The sequence below is a fragment of the Eurosta solidaginis genome, chromosome 5, assembly GCF_040869045.1.
Source record: "Eurosta solidaginis isolate ZX-2024a chromosome 5, ASM4086904v1, whole genome shotgun sequence".
In the NCBI taxonomy this organism is placed as follows: domain Eukaryota; kingdom Metazoa; phylum Arthropoda; class Insecta; order Diptera; family Tephritidae; genus Eurosta; species Eurosta solidaginis.
This window is the reverse complement of record NC_090323.1, coordinates 212,614,960-212,633,746: the sequence shown is the minus strand read 5'-3', so window position 1 is coordinate 212,633,746 and position 18,787 is coordinate 212,614,960. Positions and strand designations below refer to the sequence as shown.

The 18,787-nt window shown below is 38.1% G+C and overlaps 2 protein-coding genes across 4 annotated transcripts in view; one reads left to right on the top strand and one right to left on the bottom strand.

Moving 5' to 3' along the window:
• The window catches only part of BBS1 (Bardet-Biedl syndrome 1), a 272,737-nt gene that overhangs the window by 205,822 nt on the left and 48,128 nt on the right, over positions 1-18,787 (top strand). Inside the window, exon 1 of one of the 3 annotated variants that reach the window (XM_067788093.1) lies at positions 9,320-9,512. The exons of the other annotated variants lie outside the window; for them this stretch is intronic. Coding sequence (XP_067644194.1) covers positions 9,446-9,512 — 67 coding nt within the window. The 5' untranslated portion in view covers positions 9,320-9,445. Of the gene's footprint in view, positions 1-9,319; positions 9,513-18,787 lie in introns of those variants that run through there. 3 annotated transcript variants of the gene reach the window in all.
• Positions 1-18,787, bottom strand: part of Exn (Ephexin) — a 212,208-nt gene that overhangs the window by 180,031 nt on the left and 13,390 nt on the right. The gene's annotated exons all lie outside the window — the stretch shown is intronic.

The following is an 18,787-nucleotide window of genomic DNA, read 5'->3' as shown; positions in this document are numbered from 1 at the left end:
GATACCGACAAATTATTGTTTTATTATCGCCACATTATCAATAGCACATACATATCTTTGGAAGTTATTGTGCCTTGCTTTTGTTTTATTTATGCATTATCGACAGCAAATTACTATCATCGAGTTAGTGATTTGTTACCTGCTGGTTATCGCCCAGTCATCGGCATTTTATTGGTTTAATGACGGCATGTTATCGTTGATCTACAGATTTTTGACCGATTTTTTATTGAATCTTTATCAGTATTTATTTTATAACAAACCGATAAGTCCTCGATAACAAATAGATAACACGCCGATAACAATTTGGAAACACTTCGACAAGAAATCGATAGCTTTTTAATATCAAATCGATAACTTTATGATAAAAACTTTACACATCTTCTTCAATAAATCGATAACGTTTCGATAACAATTTGATATATTTTGTAACAAATCAATTATTTTTCGGCAACACGCCGATTAATAACAAAACGATAACTTGTCGATAACGTGTTGAAAACTTTTCGATACATAATCGACAATCTTTACGATAATTAATAGATACCTTTTCAAAAACTTGCCGATATTTAAATGATAACTCTTTAAAAAACGATAAACTCATCCATTACCCTCTTAATCGACATAAAAGCTAAACACACCCACGATAAAAATCGATAACTAGTCGATAATGCACCGATAACACCATATCCTGTCGATAACAAACCGATAACTCATAGATAACACAAAAATGTACACCTCTTTAAAAAATTTATAACACCTCTTTCGGTTTCGCACCCGGTTTTGCCTTCTCAACCCCCTCCCTCCCCTCTTTTTCTTTTTTCTTCCTTTTCCCTTTTCTGTCCTTTCCTTCGCTTCAATACTGGCTAAGGACAAAATGCAATGAAAGTGAAATCCATTTTCCTTCAATTGAGAATGCTGCGGTATTCACACCTTTAAAGACTTAGAATATATTGTTGAGAATACATAGAGAGGAGGCACTGAGCGAGCAGGAATGTACTATTTTTGACTTTAGACTCCCTGAAGAAGGAAGGAATAGTACCGAAATGCATATTGTTAAATTTTTTGGGCCAATATTTGATAAATGCCAAAAAATAATATAACTTAGGTTATATTCGCTACAGTGTTGCAAACTCCCTGCATATAATTTTAGTACTTGAATACATCAATGGGCGCATTCAGCGAACAGAAGTGTTGAACAATCGTTGAGGGATAGTTTTTTGAACTATGAAAAATTATTTAGAAGTTCCTTTTCCCTAAAATTTAAATATAGTTATGTATATCATTTGGCATTCAGCTCAACTCTCTGCGCAGATAACAAATTTTCTATCACTCAACTAACGGAAACATGTTTGCAACGTATCAACAAATAAATTGTGCGCTGAAAGCGACCAACGTCATTGATGGTGGCGATTGTAACCAGAGCAATATTTTGTAACACTTTCTCTATCGGTTATAGGGCAGACAGTTCTAGTAGGGCTTTGGCTAGTCATCAACCGGTGCCAATCGGTTCTCATTATTGATAAGCTATTGTCGTTTACCAATTATTCTAAAATACTTTGAACTAATACTTTTTTAACCCGTATAGGACGATATACAAAATGTCTAGCAGCAGGTCTGTAATTTTTTTCTAGCTGGCTTTTAAATTTACTATAGGGTTTAGTCAACTTCTTCAATTGTAACCAAATACTTCTTGAGTCATCCGAACGATAAATTTCATCAACTAATTACTTTTGATTGGCGATGGCTAATTCTCATACCACAATTTGCAATCAACAATTTATGAACAGATACCATTTAAAAAAGATTTATTTCCATCTGTACTTCTGCAAGCAAATTGACATAGCAGTAATATAAATGCCTACTTAACTGAATTATCACCGGTTTTTCAGTAGTTGGTTAGGCTAAGCTTAAACTAAGTTTGCTTAAACTCTAGTCAAATTTAAACTACAGTTAAACTACAAAGCATTTCATAGTTTAAGACCGCCTTTGGGCGTGAGGTTTTTTTGTACGGCAACATTGGTTTTTTATTAACTAGATAATTTGTAGGTAGGCAACAGCTAAATTTTGTTTACCCAACAAACATATACAAAAAATTTATCCGCCTTTATAATATAATATATCTTATTCTGGAGTTGATATCCAACATCATTCTCCAATCACTATCCAGCCTTTGAGAAATTTTGTAAAATTTATAGTTCTCGTGGCCACTCTCAAATTGTTCTCCAACTTTTGAGAGATTTTGAGAAATGTATAGTTTTTAAATGAATATCCAGCACGTTTCTTTAGTTGATACCCTACATTGTGTTTCAAGTTGGTTGGCAGCAGAAATGAAGCCTTACAAATTAGCAATAAATTATATATGCCTTATTTTATTTTCGTATAAATACTGCAGTATTGGAAACTTACATTTGAGTCCAATCAGAGAACCGCGCTAGAGTACAAGTTAGGAACTATATTTTTTTCAACTTAAGTAACAGCAGTTTTTGCTTTATAAAATATTCCGTCTTTTGCTGAGTACGCTATGATTCCCAAGTTGAGCCGTTGTTTCGAAACAGCTCTTGAGATTTTAGAAGTATACTTGTTATCAACATGAGCTCTAATATACTCAAGCCCAAATGCGTACTGAGTATATGCAACGCCATTGCGAACGAACGGAAATAACTGATACTGAACTTAAGTTCAGTTTAAACTTAAGTTAAAGTAGATTGAAAAGCTGCAGAATAAGTTTAAACGTAGTTTAACTGACAAACTGAGTTGAACTTGTACTGAAAAACCGATGCATGGCAAAAAAAAAACAAAAACACAAAATGAAAAGCATTGGGTAGTAAAATTTGGTATATATGACGAGAAGCACAATCGCTAAGGTGCTAGTGTGGCAATCTCACCATAGCAATGAAATATGAAATATGAATGGACTTCGAAATGTATGGGAAATACTTACATATTATATGGAAGATCTAAGCAATGCATATGCATGTATATATATGTAAATACTTATTTCGTTTCAAATACAAATCTACATATATATATATATATATATATTAGGCCGGGTCGATTTGTGGGGAGGCAAAAAAATCGCCCATTGCTCTATGAAAATCATGTTCTAGGGATCAAAATAAGAAACTTTGCCGAAGGAACCATACCTCTAAAACGAATTCTGATGTCCCCCCCTTTGGGTCGTAGGGGCAAATTTTGAAAAATCCCACTTTGAAATGCCTTTGTTTCTTCTTTTTGGAGTTTATTTTTCTCTTTAGAAATTTATTTAGTCAGAACATATGTAAATGAAAAAATGAATTTAACTTAGTAATAGAAAAGAAATTTAAAAAAAATATTAGAAATTAGCGTTTTTACAACCCCCTTTTAAAACCAAGGCATCACTGTGATGCATTTGCATGTCGTAAACATAGTTGTGTGGGTATCACTGTGACACAATTGCAGATCGTAAAAGTGCTTGTGTTGTTTTTTTTAAGCCACCACAAGACACAGCAAAGGGGGGGGGGGGGGGGGGCATCAGAATTCATTTTAGAGGTATGGTTCCTTCGGCAAAGTTTCTTATTTTGATCCCTAGAATACGATTTTCACAGGGCAATGAGCGATTTTTAAATCGACCCGCCCTAATATATACATATATGATGAATTTCATATCAAAGGCTGAAAAAAACGTACATTTTGAACCCGACACCCTCAGAATTTGATGAAATTTTGCATGGGGTTACATCTTACCCACCCAAACACAACCTCATTTTTAGAAATTGCATTTTCGAAAAATTGTGGGCGTGGCAAGGTATCGAAATATCCGAAAATATTAGAAAAATGACGATAATAGGTACTTTTAAAGTGTGATTACTACGGAATGGCTTTACCGATTTCAAAGATCTTCATACCATTAGAAAGGTATTGAAATATTTTTTAAATAAAATTTAAAACTGAAAAAACACTTCAAAGATCAAGCGATTTTGAAAAATAAAATTTTATTTTAGAAAGGTCTATTTAATATATATAACATATCTGAAAAAATAGTTTTTTTTTTTAAATTTATTTAAGTAAATGCATCTCTTGGTTACTTTCTGATATTTTGATATCACGCGTAAACTAATCAACCGATTTCAAAAATTTTTATACCGTTAGAAAGGTATTAAAATCACCTTTTGAAAAAATACACTGTAAAAAATTTTTATTCCAGTGGGGTGCACCCCAGCTAACATCAAAACAACGGCTCGAATACTTCACGTACAAGGAAAAGGTCGGCGGCTCAATGTACTTGAGAACATGGAGATATACAAGTTAAAAACATTTGACGGCAGGATAATAAACGAACAAACCAACACTATCTCTGACGAAATATTTGAACCCTTAAAACTAGTTACAAAAAACAGCACAAGCCAGAAGGTACAGCAACCAAACACGTAACAATGAACAAGCAAAAACGAAAAATTTACCAAACGGCAAAAATCACCGATTTCAACCTACCGCTTAGCTAACAAGCGGTATGTCTAGATACCTACAAAAACAACCCTTAGAAAAGGTAACAATTCGGACGTATCAATACCGCGCACACATACACGCATATTAACGTTACCTACCACGGACACATAGATTGACATTACCTGCCACAGCACCCATGGACTATAAAAAACAACACAACGGATAGACACAGACCAGAACGAAACTAGGCATTGATATGGAAGCAACTAATAAATACAGATGTGTGCAGCTATCAAGAAAATGTTCCTCTCAACTTCGAAACATTAGCTTAAACGAAGCAGCGCTGATATCTGAGCATTTTCCAGCAGTCTCCGACATTCATCGTTGCCGTATTTGCGAAAGTTGTCGCTTTAAACTTAATGATGCTATCAAGATTGCTGATAATCAGCGTTCTACTGAAACGGAAAGTGAAGAGGCACAAGAAATCTTGACTAGCGGTGAATTGTATCAAGAATATAAGGAAGTTCCAACATGCAGCAGCTATACTAAATCACTCGAACGCAACGAACTCGTCGACAATATAAATAAGCATGTTATTCCTCATCTTGGTAGCCATCCATCGCCAATGAAGCGAAAATATTTAGAAAGGGATTCATACTGTAAAAAAAAACACAGCAAATTGCGCAAAGTATTTCGGATTCACTTGGAGGTGGTTCACTGTCAACTTTATCAGAAGACCTAAAGAAGATCAAAGCTTACTAAGAACAAATTTTGGAGAACATGAAATATCAAATCGAAAACTGCTCAAATAATTTGGATAAGCAAAAAATATTATCTCTATTACCAAACACCATGACATCTAAGGAAATTAAAGACATTTTTGGGCATGATTTATCTTACGAATTGATAAAAATTAGGAAAGATATACAAAAAAATAAAACAAAGTTTTCGGACGTCAAACGCTCTAGCATGGACAGGCGTAGTTTACCTGAACAAACTTTAAACACAGTAAAATTGTTTTATGAAGATGATGAAATCAGCCGAATCATGCCTGGGTCACAGGACTCAATTGTAGTAAGACAAGGAAACATACGCGAGAAAGTTCAAAAAAGACTAATGCTGTCATCGCTTCGTGAAACTTGCTATGAATTTAGAAAAATACATTCTTCACTTCAATTAGGATTTACAAAATTTACCATGTTGCGACCAGAGAATTGTATCAAACTTGGGGTTGGAAACCAGCAAAATGTTTGTGTGTGCACATTGCATCAGAATGTAAAACTGATGTTCGAAAAATCCGGTTTGAAATCGATGGAAGGTCAACATAATTTCAGAAGCTATAAAGATGTTATTAAATTCGTTGTCTGTAATGGTAATATAGAAAACAGCGAGTTTTGCGTATCAATGTGTGGTGCTACGATAATTTAACGAACCTTAGAACGATGCTGTTGGAATATTACGAAAAAAATTCGATTCAAGAAGTCATTTACAAAAAAATGGAACATAACACTCAGATGTAATCTCGAAACCATTTCCTCTACTACAAACACATTTGTTGACGATTTTGTACAACACATTAAGCCGGTGTCACATCATTTCACAGCTAAGCGCTAAGCGTAAGTGAACGAAAAATGACACTGCTGCCAGGAGAACTGCTAATTCAAATGGATTTCGCTGAAAACTATGCGTTTGTTATACAAGATGCCATTCAAGGATATCATTGGAATAATAATCAAGCCACCATACATCCGTTCGTTATTTATTACAAAGATAACGATAACTTAATTCATAGAACCTTTGCCATAATATCCGATTGTAATATCCATGATAGCATAGCAGTTCATCTATATATTTCAAAAATGATTAATTTTGTTAAGACTAATATAAGCAATTCAATTACGAAAATTATCTACGTGTCAGATGGTGCAGGAGCACAGTACAAAAACAAATACAACTTAATTCAGTTATGTTATCATAAAATTGATTTCGAAATATTCGCTGAGTGGCACTTTTACGCAACTAGCCATGGAAAATCTGCATGTGATGGTATAGGTGGGACATTAAAAAGAGGCGCTCGGAATTATAGCATGGCAAATAAAAATCAAATTCAAACGGCGAAGGACCTTTATCATTGGGCTTCACAAACGTATAACACCTCCATAGAAGTTGCTTACACAGACGCTGATGAATACAACAAAACAAAAGAAGAGCTACTTTCAAGATACAAAAATGCCAAAACTATTACGGGAACTCAAAGCTTCCATTCTTTTGTACCTTTAGATGAAACATCACTAAAAGTAAGCAAATATTCCGAAAGTCAGCAGTATGAGCTGCGCAAAGTTGTATATTAAATCTAAATAAAAAATAAATAAAAAATTTACTTTATTAAGTGTATGTCTATTTATTGTGCGTGTCTGAAAAATTTGATAATACGATTCTTGTTCGAATCTATTAGAATACTTAGTCATAGTATCTGTATCTGTATAACTTCCAAAGTATAGCTAGGTACGTTTTTTGTCACACAATAATAGCAAAATAAAAAAAAAGTTTACAAGAGATGGTTTTACTTATAATTTTTTTTAAAAGAAAAAAAACACCATTCTAGCTTTTATATTAAATCGACCTTTCTAAAATTTTTTTTTTTAATCGTTTGGTCTTTGAAGTGTTTTCCCAGTTTGAAAAAAAAAAAATGTAGAAAAAAATTAAAATTTTTTTTTCTTTCAGTGTAATATAGAATCTTTACAGTATATGTTTTCAAAGGCGATTTTAATACCTTTCTAACGGTATAAAAATTTTTCAAATTGGTTGATTAATTTACGCGTGATATCCAAATATGAGAAAGTAACCAAGAGATGAATTTACTTAAATAAATTAAAAAAAAAAAACCCCATTTTAGTTTTCAGGTATGTTATATATATTAAATAGACCTTTCTAAAATAAAATTTTATTTTTCAAAATCGCTTGATCTTTGAAGTGTTTTTTCAGTTTTAAATTTTATTTAAAAAAAATTTTTTTTTTAGTTTACTAAAAAATTTGTACAGCGTACTTTTTTGAAAGATTATTTCAATACCTTTCTAATGATATGAAATCTTTGAAATCGGTAAAGCCATTCCGTAGTAATCACACTTTAAAAGTACCTATTATCGTAATTTTTCTAATATTTTCGGATATTTCGATACCTTGCCACGCCCACAATTTTTCGAAAATGCAATTTCTAAAAATGAGGTTGTGTTTGGGTGGGTAAGATGTAACCCCATGCAAAATTTCATCAAATTCTGAGGGGGTCGGGTTCAACGCATATTGGATTTGATATGAAATTCATCATATATATATATCACGTATCTGCATGTTCACATTACAAGCCAACCAAATAAAGACATTACAGCTTTGCGCATGTGTAAAGATTGTGATCGTTCGACCTGTAAACCTGCTTTCGATTTCATTCAAATGTGGAAATTTTGCCAAATGCCGCAATTCATCAATTAAGTAACTGCACATGCATATATGTACATATGTAAGTAAGCATGTTTCCATAATGAATTTATAATACATACAAACTATTTTACGAGTATGTTGCAGAGGCAGCTACAAAACGCAGGTAGTCGATAATAGACAAGTTGCACTTCTCCACTCACTACTAATTCATTAATTCACACAAGAGGATATTACACGCCACTCAAAATGTTGCAAGTTATTGAATAACGTGTAATGGATGCTGATACTAGTAATAATAATGGTAATCTAGCGGCAACAACATAACAATGCAATAGATGAATGCAAGGCGCGATATATCTACGAAGCAAATTTAGGCCGAGCTTTTATTCCGATTTGCGACGCGCTCCTTTTTAACTTTTCTTACAAATTGGCGGTACGGGACATACATGTTTTTGAAGCCGAGTCCGAACGGTAACTGCAAGGCAAATGCGTTTTCACTTAGAAGGTTTTCATGGGCGAAATACACTGGAAGCGTTTGCCGAATCACTCATTAAAAAAAACTTGTTTCTAAATTAAAAATTTTTTATTTGCTCCGAACTTGAACCCAGGATCTTCGGTGTGGTAGTGGAGCAAACTACTACCATATCACAGCGCCCGCCGCAACATAACAATTGAACCGTTGTTTGCTGTTGTTGCAAGTAAATAGCATTACTATTTGATGTGGGTGTCTGCTGTTGCAACAACGTAAACAATAACAATAAAATACTCATAGTCATAGTCAGTTGTGTATGCTGAATGGCCGCAATAATTTGTTTACGTTTTTCGCTTGCCCAACTTCTGATGTTAACGTTTTCAGAATCAAAGTATACGAGCCGGACCCGTGCGCATCTTGCGCAACCAATATAGAAGTATCTTATCAAATATCAACAGAAATCAGCTGTTCTATCAATCAATTAAAACTTTCAGCTTGCGCTGCCATCTGGCGTATGGTAGAACTGCCGCTAATGCAGTGCAAATATTCACAATAGTGCCATAGTACAAATAGATTTATTTGTGTGCGCATAATCGTTTATTTTTAACAAATTATTTGAATAAAATATAGCTAAACAAAAGCACTATGACCAAAATTGCCCAAAGCTCGCTAATAGCCCGAATCTCCATCCTTACAACCAAAATTTTTTTTATAGATTTGGATTCCAAATAAGAGCGAAAAAGGGACCCGTATATAAAAACAGCAATTAGAAATAATATATATGAGTTTATCCCTACTAGATGATCCACACTGTTTGTACGTACTCTGAATTGTGAAGTAGTTCCAAAAAATTACGGCCCTTGAGCTGGCTACACCGAATCTAATTCTGAACCGGTTACAAAGCGTTAGTTAAAAGCCTATACAAAGATCAGTCAGTAATCGATAATTGCTAACCAACAATCGGAGCTGGACCAATTAGCATCGATTGAAAACTAGTGAAAGTCTTAGATTTGGTTGACAACGAGTTGTGAAGTGATGCACTCGTGACAATTGCTACCTTCGATGTCATCGCCCTTTATACGTTCACTGTTAAGCGCATTGGTTGGGTAATGAATGCAAACTAGATCTGTCGCCAAATGGTTTAGCTCAACTAGTTGTGAAATAGTGAAATTCTATGCAGGTTAGTGCTTTAAAGTTCCATGGAGATTTTCTTTCAACTGTGCTATACTAAAGATTTGTAGCATAAATCTTGGTATGACTTTCAGTTTTACTACACCTCTGAACACTAGGAGTCGCTTCGATTCCGGTGAAATTCATCAGCATAGTGTTTAGTGACAGGACTATAGCGATGGAGTGAGGTGAGCGACGGCTTCGATAAAATGTGAGAAGGGCTGGTGTTCTTTCCTTTCTGTCCTTTGTGGTATTAATCGACCTGCTTCAGGACCTTGAGGGGAGAGGCTGCCAAATGGTGGCGTATGCCGATGATCTGGCAATTTTTGTCAAGGGAAAATTACTAATAAATTGAGAGACGTTTTACAGGGTTACCTAAGTGTCGTGACCAAGTGGCTCGTATCATTCGGGTTAGCTGTCAACCTTAGCAAAACTGAGCTCGGTTTGTTTACGGGGACGTAGTGGATTCTTGAATTGAATGGGAGTATCGCCGGTGCTGTCTGACAGAATTAGTTTAGGTTAGGTTAAACTGGGCGGTGCATGAGGACGACAAATAGACAGAATTAGTCATTATTGTTATCAAAATTTTTTTAACGATCAAACTGACAAATCCTATCAAAAACCAAGACCTATGTTATAAAATAACTCCGTCCTCTTGACAAATACTAGAATTTTTCTAGGATCTATGCCACTTGCTGCTTCTATGTAGATCTGACAGCCCCATCACTCCAAATAGTTGGTTTTATCCTTAGGGTACGAGCACAAAACGTGCTCGATCATTTCCTAGTCCAACCCGTAACAACTACATCTGCTATCACTAAACAAGCCTAATTTAAAAGCATGTGACGCCGTAAGGCAGTGTGAGGGCAGGGCTGGGAAGGCTTCGGTTGCCATGGATGGAAGTCGAAATGAGATCGGCAAACACTGCGGGCTCTTCCCAAGGGAGGGAGTATATTGGCTGTAGGAAGTGGTGGTCAAGCCACTATGGCGGTTTAGTCTGGTAGGCAGCACTAGACACATCTTCCACGGTCAAAAAATTTTCGGCAGTGCAGTGCTTGTCGATGGTTTGAATAAGGAGATCCCTTCGTACAACACCAACCATGACACTAAACACGATGCTGAATCTCTACCTAGTTGATATGGTAAAACGACTGCAGCCCGTGAGGCAACGCGGCTTCGTGAAGCGGTTGCGTTTTACCCAAATACACTTGTTGTTTGGGACAAATACAAATATTACACTGTACAGCTATGTGGTGGATTGTGAAACGATTCCTGTTACCAATCTGCAGGATACCCTGCCTCAGTACCTCAATATTTGCAAATGTTCTTTCGCCAATGCGCGGCTCTTTGAACTCTACAAACAAGCACACTAGTAGCGATATTTCGTTGAACTTTCATGTAGTTTTACACGTAGTTAGCGTTTTTGGCCGAATTTTTTTTCTTTATTCATGCAAAAGGTGAAATTTTGTTTAAAAATGTTTTTTGACGTCTAAGAGCAAATTCGCAAATGATTGTACTACGGCCACGCGCCGTAGTAAAAAGAATGAAACAACGGAAAAAATCTTTCGATTAGTCCCGTTTGTTTCAATTCTGAGAAATTTGCATTCTATACACGGGCGTGTATGAATGTTCGCAATTTTTTTGTCTTTGCTGCCGGTAAATATCTACCAGTACGCGGACTTTTTAAGAGGAAAATGTTGGTAGACACAAAAAAGATTAAAATAGTAGTAGTTGGTAGATTTTTTACCAAGAAAACAACAGCTATAGTTCTTATTTGTCCCAAACACTTAATAATTTATTGTAAAACAAATAACGCGAATTTCAGAAAATGACACTTTAAAAGTCGTAAACAAGACAAAATTACATGTACATTTGTCTATACCTATGTACATAGCTTATGCCTATACGATACTCACTTTTTTCCTGTATCGTGAGTGAGAAATACCGACAAACATGCACCAAAACGTCTAATCACAACAACAATATTCCAAAGTACCAAAGGTACCGCCACAAAATAACCGATCTCGGCAGGTAATCGTTTCCGTAAACCTTTTAGTTTCGTTCAAATCATTCAAAAATTTCTCTACTCAAAAATTTATTTCCTGTTTAAGTTCTTCAGAAATTTTTCAACATTGACTGAGTTGGTCAGTATCGTCTCCTAATGTTAGTTGGGTGGGCTCTGCAATTCAATACTTTAAAATTATCGCAGTATACGTTTTCAGTGCGAAAATACTGAAATATTGGTAGAATCTAAGTTTTGGTAGCAGAAGTAGTAGAAAATGAAAAATGGGTCAAAAAGGTCGGTCAAACTACCAATGCGGTAAAGTCCGTGCACTGACTGCCGATATACTTATACCAACGTATGTACATATATATGCCGAGTGTAAATGTACATTATGTTAGGGATGCATAAAATGATGCAAACGGGTACCCAAAAACCCGTTTCCGGAAAAATCGGTACCGGAGCCAAATACCCTTCGGGAACCGTGTCGTTTGCTAAACGCCATCAATGAAACGGGACTACAAGCGTACTTGGGAAAGATTGAATAAATAACCGAAAGGTAATACAAAAAGAGAAAAATGATACATTCTACAAATGATTCTCCTCATCCAAATAAACATTTTTTTTTATTTTTTCTTTACATCGCATACAATTTTGCTGTCTAAACATTTTTTTGTGGTGGGCAGGGAAGTTGTTGGGTTTTAGCACCAACAACACAAATAACAGCGAATCAAAAGAACCCACGCTATACACTTTCTACCCGGTCCGGCACCAGAATGTGCGAACCGAAAAATCGTAAATGCTCTTTTTCTGCAGCACTAGTGTGCCCGTGGCCAACTAAAACGCTACCGGGTGACACAAAATAAACAAAATAAGGCACTAAAGACCCAGGCACATAACGTGCGGGGAAAGAGGCCATGCATAATGCACGCCACATATGAATATTTTTTTTTATGCAGCGACAGATGTTTCCCCTTATGCGCACGCTAATAAAATTTCCCAAATCCCCAATAATACAACTAGGGACCACTCGCCCCCGCATTTTCGAGAATGACTCGACTCAGTCAAACATATTGCATTTCTTTCAGAAAAATGGGTCGCTTTGCCGCTATGCAACGAAGCGCTGCCAAGAACGTCATGCGTTATACGTCGGAATGCCGCGCTTGTTTTAAGCAACATCCCATACGCCTGTGCCCCATCTTTCGGGCCAAAAAACCCGAGGAGCGTCTTTACTTAGCGATCCGCGGGAGCTGCTGTGGAAATTGCTTGGCTCTAGACCACCGCTCTAACGCATGCCCAAGCCAAGGCCGATGTAAAAAATGCGGCGAAAAACATCACACGATGCTTCACATCTCCTCGATTGATGAAGAGGAACAGCTACTCCACGAAGCCCGCTCCAAGCCATGGAGTGTACAAGTTGAGGAGGAGCTGGAATCACCCCGTGAGCGGATTGACGACTCCATATCGTTATATGCGTCAGATGCTGGAACGGAGACTGGGCCTCTTCGTCCAGCTCGAATCCACCGAACCGGAGCGGAGACTCGGTCTCTCCGCCCGAACACAACACCAGCAGCCAAATCGTTTAGACCGCTTTTGCAGCATGAAAGGAAGCGGCTCCAGTACAACACATCTACATCCCAGCGCCATGTTCGTGACGGCCGAGCGGAGACTCGGTCTCTTCGCCGGCAAACTAAGGACCCTCAACGAAGACAACCACCGCGCGATCGCAGAGCGGAGACAAGGCCTCTTCGCCTGCAACAAAGATATCACACCCATCATCAACCACGAGATCGCAGTCATGGATCCAACTCGCTGCAGCTCACTACCATGTCCGCCTTCCGGGCAGGGCTCCTAGCCCCGCATTCAGCTGCCACCGCCACCATGATACCGATGGTAGCGATCACCCCCACCGCGGTCGTGAAAATAGAAGCAGGGGGGCGGCTACACCTCGTTCGCGCCTTAATCGACGGATGCTCCCCCACCACAGTGATTGCGGATGAGCTCGCCCAGGAGCTCCAACTTCCTACCAGCAACATTGGCGGGCAAGCAAGATTTCTGCTGCGTATCCGAGGAAGACACGGACAGAACAGAAGGATTGCGACCCATGCTGCGGTCGTAGCCAATTTTCGGCGCACGACACCCACAACCAGCATCGACAGTGCCATCGCAGCCCCGTACGCACATCTTCGTCTGGCGGATCCGCAGTTCTACTCATCCGCCCCGATCCGCCTCGTCCTAGGCACAGATGTATATGCCGAGATAATACTCCCAGGGATTCTGCCCACCACGTTTGGCCCTTTGTTAGCTCAGAGTACCATCTTCGGTTGGGTACTCTCGGGTACAGCGAAGGCCTAACAGAAAAATGTTCGGTAACGACCGAAATACATGAATTTTACACTTTTTATCCTTTTTATTTTATTGAATTTCTGTTGTACACAGTCGCAAGAGGTGTGCATTGTGAGTTCGTACAAGTGAAAAATCTTTCTATCCCTCCATTGCCATGCCTACGTGTCAAGTCATAGCTGACAGGGAGAACGGCTGTCGCGAAGGGCCAGAGAATGGAAGAAAGGTTTCTTTTTCTTGTGCTCGCCGTTACTAAATTGAAGTGCCATGAATTGCACATTTGCTTCAAATCAGCTTTTCTTTTAAATTTGTATACAGAAAATCAGACTACATATTAATATTCACTCGCTGTTCACTATTGTGAACGTTTTATCGAAAATTCGCCACTTGTATGAATTCACAATGGAGATGTGCGTTTTAAAAGCTTGTATCATTACATTAAGTTATTTTTTATTGAATTTTCTTCATACAAAATTCACAAGCATAGAATTTCCAATGAATTTGTAATAAACGGCAAGAAATATGAACACGTATATCTTCTTACTTCTTTTCGCAATCCCTAGCTCTAGGCAAACCTGGCTCACGCCTTACACCATAACGGGAAAATTGGTGAATGACCGAGGCAGCAGCAACCAAGCTCCCACACTGCGCAAACCATTTTGCGTGCCGCCAAGCCGGCGGACTGGCCGGCATTATGTTAAGTTAGATATAATTAATTATAAGTTTTTTCTTTTTTTCTCTTCTTCACGGTCGGTGATCCTTGGCGGACTGTGATGTTGCGTACCGCAAGGGGGGCGGCATGTTTAGGCCCAATGCCTAACTTTTATCTGATTGACGGCGCCCCTCCCTAACGTTTTAATAATATTTCCAGCCACCCACACTCACGCCGCATTTGTGTGCGTTTCATACGCATGCACGTGTGTGTGCGGGTTGTCAGCACCCATGCACGTATATGTGGGGGTTGTTGTGTGTGTGGCTTTTTTTCCCCTCCTTAATACCAGAGGACTTTTTCGCTGCTTAGCGGTTGTCCTCAACGGGATAACCGGCCTCTTTCTCGATTAACCGCCAAGCAGTTCACATCGCCCAGGATCATCACCGCCAGCATTTTGTACGTTAAGGTAACATTATACCTATTGTATATTTTTCTTTTCACTTTGGAATTAAACATTATTTTATAACGAGGGAATCCTCTTTGTGTTCTTATTTATTTCTTTGAGTGACCCATCCATTCCGAGATCGACCCGTGTGCGCCGGTTTCAGACGCACCCAGGCCGAACTTCGACTTCAAGTTCATCCCTGTCAGGACAGACTATTGTACACTAGCTTCAGCTCCTATTGCTACATTCACCACTAATATTCTCTCAAAGGAAGAATTAATATGGCACGGGAGTCTGGTGAACCTCTACGCGTTGGCGATGGCGAGTACCGAAGAAGATTTAATGATTAGCTGTACGAGCTATACGCAGACATCAACATAGTCCAGCGAATTAAAACGCAGCGGCTGCGCTGGCTAGGCCATGTTATGCGAATGAAAGATGATGCTCCGGCCAAGAAAGTGTTTCTATCGGAACCCGCCTATGGAAGCAGAGGTAGAGGGCGGCCCCCACTCCGTTGGAAGGACCAGGTGGAAAACGATTTAAACTCCCTTGGTGTGACCAATTGGCGCCGGTTGGCGGAGCGAAGGAGCGACTGGCGCGCCTTGTTGGACAGCCATAACCGTTTAGACGGTTAAGCGCCAATTAAGTAAGTAAGTAAGTCCGGTGAACCTGGCTGGGCGGGAGTATTGAAGTGGAGTATCATGCTATTAGCTCGGTATTAGCCTTAACTCTAAGCTGCTAAATCACTGCAGCACCTTTCAGGTGGAGGTCGCCGAAATAAAGAATGCAGTAGATGGGATGAAATCCGCCGCTGTAAATTTTAGGGAATTCAACATTTTTTTTTCAGATGTCAAAGCGTAGAGTTGTGCTTTTTCGTTCATTTCAGAGATTCGATTCTTTAGTTCTTTTTCTGATGAACGAACAAGTTGTTCTTTTTGTTCATCTGTTCTTTTTTGTTTTCAAGCAAATTTGTTCACTGCTGCTTGCACCCGCGAAAAAAAGCCAACAAGTATAGATGATGGTGTGTATGCAGCAATGCTTTGTGTAGGTATATTTAAATGTGTTATGAATAAATAAGTTAATATATACATATATGTTTAATTAACTTTAAAAAAAGTTACGAATTTCGGAAGATCCAGGAAATTGAAAGAGTACAGACACAAATTGTAAATATGATCTTTTCAAGTTTAATAAATGTAATTAGTTTCTTACAAAAGATGTTTTTCATAATTAGTCCATACATATATTGTTGTAGCAGTGCCACACACAAAGCTGACCACACATATCTTTAGTGTAAGTGGCATCATCGACATTCGTGCTCAGAATTTCTGCGTATGTATGTATGAATTTACAATGTTCACGAACGAGAAGTGAGAAAGAATAACATAAGATAAAACGAATTAAAGGAACAAATTAACTAAAAGAACAAATAGAACCGAAATCGAAGATCTAGTTCACTTGTTCAGTTGAGAGACCCGGTCAATTGAACAAGTTCAGAACGAAACGACCCAACTCTATCAAAGCGCCAAGCTCCGCCACCGTGAGGTCAAGGGGGCTGTGATAGATTGCACCACATCACTTGCGGTGGCATCTAAATACTTTTTAACAAAAATTATATGTATGCCAGAGCATAAGGATGTCCCTGGAAACTGTTATGGCTGCTCTTTTGAACAGGCCAGGCACATGCGAATTCGTCGTGTTTGTCAGTGGAGATTTTGCGATTACACTGCCTACTTGCTGTCTGCTTCTGGAGAAGCAGGTCTTGATTAAGCTTAGCAAATGCTGGGCTGACACCACCACTTATCGTGTGTCGTGGTTGACTTCAAGCGCTCGGACCTATTAGGGTTCCCAAAAGCTCATCTATCCATGGTTATTAGAGTGTAAACACGAAACTGCCCAATGGGAGTCCATGGGCTCGCCTGGACAACTCCAGCTGTGTTTGCTATATGGAGAACGAAGAGGTACAATCAAATTTTTATACTCAGCTGTCCAGCCTATGTGAGGACGAGGCGTAAACATCTCGGCCGTGACGTATTCGACTCTCCGGAGGAAGTTTTCATGATGTACCTATTCATGTGTACCTTGTTCGTGGCTTATCGTTGCCACAGTAAGTTTCGCCATTAGCATATTTGATAGCACAAAGGGCCAACATTAAAGTACTGGACAGCTCCCTAACCTAGCTATGCTCAAGAATCGTATTATAGAGCAAGTAAGTTGCGGGAGTATCAATAGTTCCAATAGTATTATTTCAATCACTACTTGGCCAGCAAACGGTTATTATGATGACCGCAAAACGACAAGTAACTCCAGAGCTATATACATACATATATCTGTGTCAATGCGTTTTTAATGTACTTGAAATTTTCAAAGTCATAAACTCCGAAATGTGAACAAACTTTTCAATTTGAAGCTTTACCAGTATTAGGTAACCTGATTATGACGAATGAGCACAAAATTTGACAAAAAAGGTAATGATTTAGAAACAACATACTTAAGAAGTGTTAGAAACTACAACAACACAATAGAAAAGCAATAAAAAGAATAATACAAAAAAAGCTCTGCTTTCAAAATTGTTAGAACAAAATAGTTTAAGCATTTTTGGGCGTGGTCTAAATATGGCTAAACATTTTCCATTTTTGTATACTAATTAGAACAGCAACAAGTATGAACTGGTTTCAATCAAATATTACGAGCCGGACCTGTGCGCATCTTGCGCAACCATTACAAAAGTCCCTTATCAAATATCAACAGAAATCAGCTGTTCTATCAATCAATTAAAACTTACAGCTTGCGCTGCCATCTGGCGCATGGTAGCAACTGCCGGTAATGCAGTGCAAATATTCACAATAGTGCCATAGTACAAATAGATTTCTTTGTGTGCTCATAATCGTTTATTTTTAACAAATTATTTTAGTAAAATATAGCTAAACAAAAGCACTACGACCCAAATTGCCCAAAGCTCGCTAATAGCCCCAATATCCATCTTTATAACCAAAATTTTATTTACAGATTTGGATTCCAAATAAGAGCGAAAAAGAGACCCGTATATAAAAACAGCAATTAGAAATAATATATAAGATGATGATGATTCAATTTCAAATATAAACAAACTGCTCCACTATGGACTCGCGTGCCACAAGGTTTGGTATGGTTCCTGATAAGGCAACTATCTTCTCTGACAGTCAGGCAGCAATAAATGCGTTAGCTACGGCACTATTAGCTCAGGAGCACATTTAGGTGTGGGTTCCGAGTTATAGAAGAATCAAAGGAAAGTGAGATGGCTGATGTGATGACATGTGAAAGACCAGTGTCGAAGGAGGCATACCCTTAGGTGCAACAAAATGGAGAAAAGCTGTTTTACTTTGTTTAAGCAGGGTCATCTGAGTAGATACAAATCTAGCACCTATATTTTAAAGCGGTCTGCACATGTCATTAAGCAAAAGGCACGCTTGCGGAAAAGATTAGTGTTTTGCATAGTGACCACTGTTGAAGCTCTGAAGCCATATATAGCAGAGAGACGTTTGAGCATCTTCTATACAAATAATCCACTTCATCTAGAACGTGTCCAAAATCCCTAGGAATAAGCACATATTCTTGTTCTCATCAAAATAATCGATATGCTAAAAGTGTCAAGGAACCAATTTGTCAAATTATCATGCTAACCAAAGGAGGGACGGACACTGCCGTGTTAAAGAACAACGTGATCTGTTATTGAGCAGTGCTCGAAGAGTAATAAGGCCTAATTGAAGTTCAAGTTTACCAATAACTGCAATCATAGCTTTCCTCAAAGCAGGACAATTAGCAGTATATAGTAGCGCAAATCACAGATTCAACGTTTATTTC